Source organism: Melanostigma gelatinosum, assembly GCF_949748355.1.
Source record: "Melanostigma gelatinosum genome assembly, chromosome: 2".
Taxonomy (NCBI): domain Eukaryota; kingdom Metazoa; phylum Chordata; class Actinopteri; order Perciformes; family Zoarcidae; genus Melanostigma; species Melanostigma gelatinosum.
Window position 1 is genome coordinate 28,747,224 of NC_136635.1, and position 5,591 is coordinate 28,752,814.

General features: G+C 40.6%; 1 protein-coding gene across 1 annotated transcript; it reads left to right on the forward strand.

Annotated features, from left to right (window-relative positions):
* The first annotated feature begins 1,182 nt into the window (after positions 1-1,182).
* htatip2 (HIV-1 Tat interactive protein 2) lies at positions 1,183-5,301 on the forward strand. The gene is made up of 7 exons (XM_079284420.1): positions 1,183-1,363; positions 2,039-2,228; positions 2,320-2,427; positions 2,721-2,858; positions 2,985-3,046; positions 3,651-3,886; positions 4,545-5,301. Exons 1-6 carry the CDS (start codon positions 1,248-1,250, stop codon positions 3,865-3,867), a joined length of 831 nt encoding a protein of 276 aa, XP_079140546.1. The 5' UTR covers positions 1,183-1,247; the 3' UTR covers positions 3,868-3,886; positions 4,545-5,301.
* The last annotated feature ends 290 nt before the right edge of the window (positions 5,302-5,591 follow it).

The following is a 5,591-nucleotide window of genomic DNA, read 5'->3' on the forward strand; positions in this document are numbered from 1 at the left end:
TTTGTTAGTTCCCTGCAACTATAAAGCTAAACTCTCTGCAGTGGTAAACCAGGAAACCTGGGTGCAAATTAGAATGCCGTATGCAAGGCACTTAGAGCGCTGTAAGAGATCGTCTCTACTCTGTGGTATTGCTTTAGTTTCAGTAAAATATCTGAGTACTTCTTCCACCACTGGGCAACATGCATCTCTATAACCGACAGTGAAGGAAGACACAAAACCACCGTCTTAATGACGGATGGGGAAAATACAAGAAGACTGAATAAAAATGGTATTTTGATCTGTGTAAAAATACGGTTGGGCTTGCATTCAATACCTCGCAAAAAAAACACTTTCCTGAGGGCAAAAAATAAATTAAGTTATCTGACTTTTATCCTTAATGAGGACTGTGGTAATAGGTTATTATGTGATGTTTACGCATACACAAAGTTGCAAAATGCCCGGTCATGCTCATACGCAAATTCAACCCCACTTTAAATAAATGTTTGTCACTATGTTTGTACTTTCCCTTGGAAGATTTGCATTATGAATCTAATATTGAGAGATAACGACGGTAGACTGTTACGTATGGTTCTGTGTCCTGCTGTGAATGTTTGTGCTTGGGTGTGTGTGTGTGTGCATGTGTGTGTATTCTGTGTCTTTTGACTTCTAGGTGCAGCTCCCTAATGAGTGATTGAGGGCACCTGGATGAGGATGTGGTTTACCTATAAGCACCTCCTTGCACCGCCCTCTCTCTCGCTCATCTGCCTGGCACCAGACCCTGGTCTGCAGTGGGATTTGCACACTACAGTTGACTTGTGTCCTGTAAATAAACTGGCAGTTGTGGTTGTTTTTAACCTAACTTGGTGTCGTGTCCCTCCTATATGTTGCGACTCCCGAGCCGGTCGTAACAAGACCAAATAAGCAATTAAGTGCAACAGTTGGACACTAATCATGTTGTAATGGGCCATGATATTGAAATTAGAGTGGTTGGAAAATAAATACATAATATTGTATTATTCTACGGTTGTAGGATATTCTTCTAATATATATATATATATATTTAAAAAAAAAAAAATATATATATATATATATATATAAAAAAAAATATATATATATATAAATATATATATATATATTCTTGCAGGGTTTTTTTTAAATGTCAAGTGCGCATGCGCAAACGTTTTCTATGGCGGAAAGACAGCATGTGAGATGAAGCAACCAGGAAGTGTTGCAGCTATATTCAACTATTGCGCCCAGCAACGTCTGTTATGAAGATACTGGACAACGCCCTCGGAAAAGCGACCGGGCTGTTAACGGTCTTTATTGTTGTCATTGCAGCGGTTTTGAATTATTTCGACGACCCTGATCCGGTGAAATACACGAGGTAAACACCGGGCGGGGGTCTTTAGTCAGCCAGCTCTGTCCGCTGGACTCTGCACACACACACACACACACACACACACACACACACACACGTTAATTTAACTGCTGACACCAGGAAATGGCTACAGGCAACGTTACGTCAGCTAAATGCGAATATGAGTGATGTTAGCCACGTTAAGAGAAAAGCAACGACTTTATTTTAGAAACGTTCCTCCCCGGGGTCTCCATGACTTAACAAACTGGTGCATTTAAAGTTACTTTGCTGTTTGGATAACATATTCACCGTGTGAAATTGCTGTCTTACGACTGGGTTCTAAATGATAGACCTCTTCTCGTCAATTCGTCGTAAATCGTGTCTACTAGTTACATACGAGTTTTTATTATTTTATATGGTGGATTGCTGCCCGTCCACCGACTGCAGAGTCTATTTCTGAAGTTGGCGTTTCTTCTCATGGAACTATACAACAGCAATCAGTTTATCTGAGGACACAATTCATTTCCAATTGATTGCCCAAATTAGTATGTGAAATCACGCCTTTATGCCAAGATAGTAAAGAAACAATGTTCGCGGAGCGTGTTTCACATTTGCATACATTCCCTGCTTCTAATACACTTTGTTTGCGTTGAGCATTACCTGAACTCGTGCTAAGAGTCTGTTTGTTTTTGGCACACACAGCATGGCGGAGGACATGAAGACTCTGGAGGAAAACTTCAGGCAGCAAAATAAAAGCTGCTTCATCCTTGGTGCCTCTGGAGAAACAGGCAAGATGTTGCTTCAAGAGCTGCTGGGGCACAACATCTTCTCCAAGATTACCCTCATCGGGAGGAGACGGCTCTCCTTTGAAGACGAGGCATATGAAGACCTGGTCAGTGGGTTGATTCTCCAGTCGGTTGACAACATTGTCTGAGATTCATCATGTTGAGAGTGACATTTTCTTTTGTTTTCTATGCCTCCAGCTACAAGAGGTGGTGGACTTTGAGAAGCTTGATGATCATGCTGCAGCCTTCCAGGGCCATGATGTTGGCTACTGCTGCCTGGGAACAACCAAAGCAAAAGCAGGGACTGTAAGTTCAACATTACAAATCAAACGCTGATGGATCATCAAGATTTTACTGTTGAACTGTGGCACAAGTTACCAAAATACCTCCATATTCTCCGTGCAAAGTATTGTCAACTGTAGAATGGTCTGCTCTGTACATAGCTGGGTCACGACTATTAAACAGTATGTAAAAAAAAATATATATATATATATATATATAGTAAGAGTTTTAAAAACCTCACATATTTATATCATATTGTCTTCAAAAGTTCAGTATTGGTCGGGGTATATGTCAGTCATTTTCTTCTGTTACTTCAGGAAGGATTCATCCGCGTTGATCACGACTACGTCCTAAAATCAGCAGAGCTCGCCAAAGCAGGAGGCTGCACACAGTTCCACCTGCAGTCCTCCAGAGGAGCCGATAAAGACAGCAACTTCCTCTACCTCAAAGTCAAGGTGTTTTATTTCCTTCCTCTACTGCAGGCCACTTACTGAATGAAGTCTTCCTCTTTCTCTTGCCCGTTTTGTCTCATTAAATAATGACGTCGGACAATCACTGGAAATTGTTTCGTTTTTTCCCAGGGACAAGTGGAAGCAGAGATTGAGGCGCTGGGTTTTGACAGATATTCCATTTACAGACCAGGGTGAGTGGGCGAGCTCATTTACTTTATTAAAATAATATTTTAAGACTTTCAAATCACCATTAACCATTTGACACTAATAATTGCCCACCAAAACACATCGAATTGTTGGCATGGATTAGGACATCTGACAGCTGTTCCCAATGCAAAGGCCCGGTGAGCAGAACAAAACAAAATCTGGATGGACTCTCATGTTCATCCGTGGCTTGATTCGTATCATCACTCGAGAAGAGGAGTGCAAACATTATGCTTCACTTATGTTTCAGGGACTGTGATTGCGGTTGTTTCAACTCCTCCCCTGCTGCTAATTTGGCAGTTTGACAGGTTTTAGAATGTGATTTAATGCACCGATCTAACATCACCTTATCATATAATTTAGCAGCTCATTTAGGATACTGCGCATGTTGCAAACTGTTGCTACACACCTGTTAGCAGCTGGTGGGCAGCACAGTCCTTCTTGGCTAAATAACAGCTAAGGAAAGGGGCTGTTTGGCTGCAAGCGGTGAAAGTATTCTAAATAACATTTAAAACGGATGTTTGACTTTTTAGGTGAGCCTTTCTTATAGGTGGCTAAAATACTTCTCTCTTTTTTTCTTTCTCCCGACAGGGTTTTGTTAGTAGACAGGCAGGAGAGTCGGCCCGGTGAGTGGCTGGCCAGGAAATTCTTCGGTGCCCTTTCTGCTGTGTCTTCCACGTCCATGTCCATCCCAATCCAAGCGGTGGCTAAAGCGATGGCGTCAAACACTCTGCTTCAACCTGAGCAGAAGTCTGAGATCCTGGAGAACAAAGACATCGCCAGTCTGGGGAAAAGTGCAGGGAAGTGAGAGACGCAAATACCCAGAGGTGAGAACGTTGATTCCCATTTACACTGATCAATTCAAGCAGTAATTTCCTGGCATGGGACTGACCCAAGTTGGACTCCTTGACATCTGTATCTGATGACTATATGGATGCCAAGACACTGAGGCAGTGCACCACACAAATGGGTCGTCATAGTCTCCCCGTTATTAATCCTTTTTTATGCAAGTGATATTTTGTTTTTATGTCTTCATTTTAATGTCATTGCCCTATTTAGCTTCCATAGAAATGCTCTTCTTAAAAATTGCTGGGTGGTAAATATTGGTGCTCAGAAGTGGTTTTAAAATCCAGTTTTTCCATGTCATATTCCTTTTGCTCTAAAGCTGTACCTGTGCAAAGCTAAAGTGTAACTTTGGTATTTTTCAACCTGGACCCTTTTGTATTTGTGTCTAAGTGATTAATGGGGACAATTCTTTTAAAGAATTGGTCCAGTATTGAGCGAGACGGCGGGCGCTAAATCTCGTTCTGCTGCAGCGTTCTCGCTCAATACTGGACCAATTTCAAAACTCTCCATTCGTCACTTAGACACACAAACATGGGAACATAGGGTCCAGGTTTAAAAATACCAAAGACAGGTCAGAGTTCACTGTGATGTTCTGTGTCACCTGTATTCAAACTGCTCATTTTATTCTTCTCTTTTCAGGTCATTTCAGCGGATAAACGGAGACGACTCCAGACTGCAAACACTGTTCAGGTCATCATCATCATGTCAAAGCATTTTCACATCACTTCAAATGTATCCATGAGGTTTTCAATAGTCACAAAGCCAAAGGGTGTTTCTATTTAAGTCGTCTATACTATATCTGTGCACTGCAGCATGTCATATATTGGATCCATATCACCATATCTATGCTATTGTTTTTCCTGGTAAATTCTATTTAGCCTCTTTATTTCATTTATTGTTTTATTTCTGTTTCATATGTTGTACACAACTGTCTTCTACTTTAATACATTTTATTTCCTTTTTTTTCTTCTTATACTTGTGTGTATGTTGCTCTAAGTGATGCACTTCAAATTGCCTTTTTGTTTGAGAGATGACATTCAAATAAACGTGATCTAGCAGCGCCCCCTTGTGACTGAATGTGTTCACACTCATTGGGTTGTTTTTTATTAAGTAGCTTTGGTTTATTTGCTGCTAAAAACATACAGTAAAAAACTGTCTATTTGAGGTCATCTTTGTAGCAAGACAATGGCAACACCAGTAAGAGGGTGAGGCCTTATGGTTGAACAGATGTATTTTTTGCAACGTATTTGTAGCTATAACGAGTGTGAATGCCAAAGCTGTCATGGTTATGATTAAAATATCTAAACAAACCGTTTTCTCCCCCTACAGATTTTAAACCTATGGGAGCTCTGCAGCTTGTCCACAAAAGGGTCTTTGAATAAATAATTTAAACTTTGCTGGATTTGTTCTTCTGTTTTTATTTAAAGTTAGCTAAACATGTTTTTCCTGACTGTTAAAGTTAAGTTATTGTGTGTAACCACACGCATAAATATAATTTACACTCACCAGAAAATACATGGAGCGTTTGACAATACTTGTTGATGTTTTGAAGCCATTTCCATGTTTTATGGAGACTCTGAACTGCGACAGTGACCCGATTACCGAGTTGCTAACATGTCCATGGTTGCAACTGATTTTTTTCCGGCCAAACAAAGATGGCAGCCGAAACCGTTCTAGAAATTTTAG

Coding starts and splice junctions, on each gene's coding strand:
- htatip2 (XM_079284420.1), top strand. CDS start 1,248: ATGAAGATACTGGACAACGCCCTCGGAAAAGCGACCGGGCTGTTAACG. Junction 2,229..2,319: donor ACGAGGCATATGAAGACCTG/GTCAGTGGGTTG, acceptor CTATGCCTCCAG/CTACAAGAGGTGGTGGACTT. Junction 2,859..2,984: donor TCCTCTACCTCAAAGTCAAG/GTGTTTTATTTC, acceptor GTTTTTTCCCAG/GGACAAGTGGAAGCAGAGAT.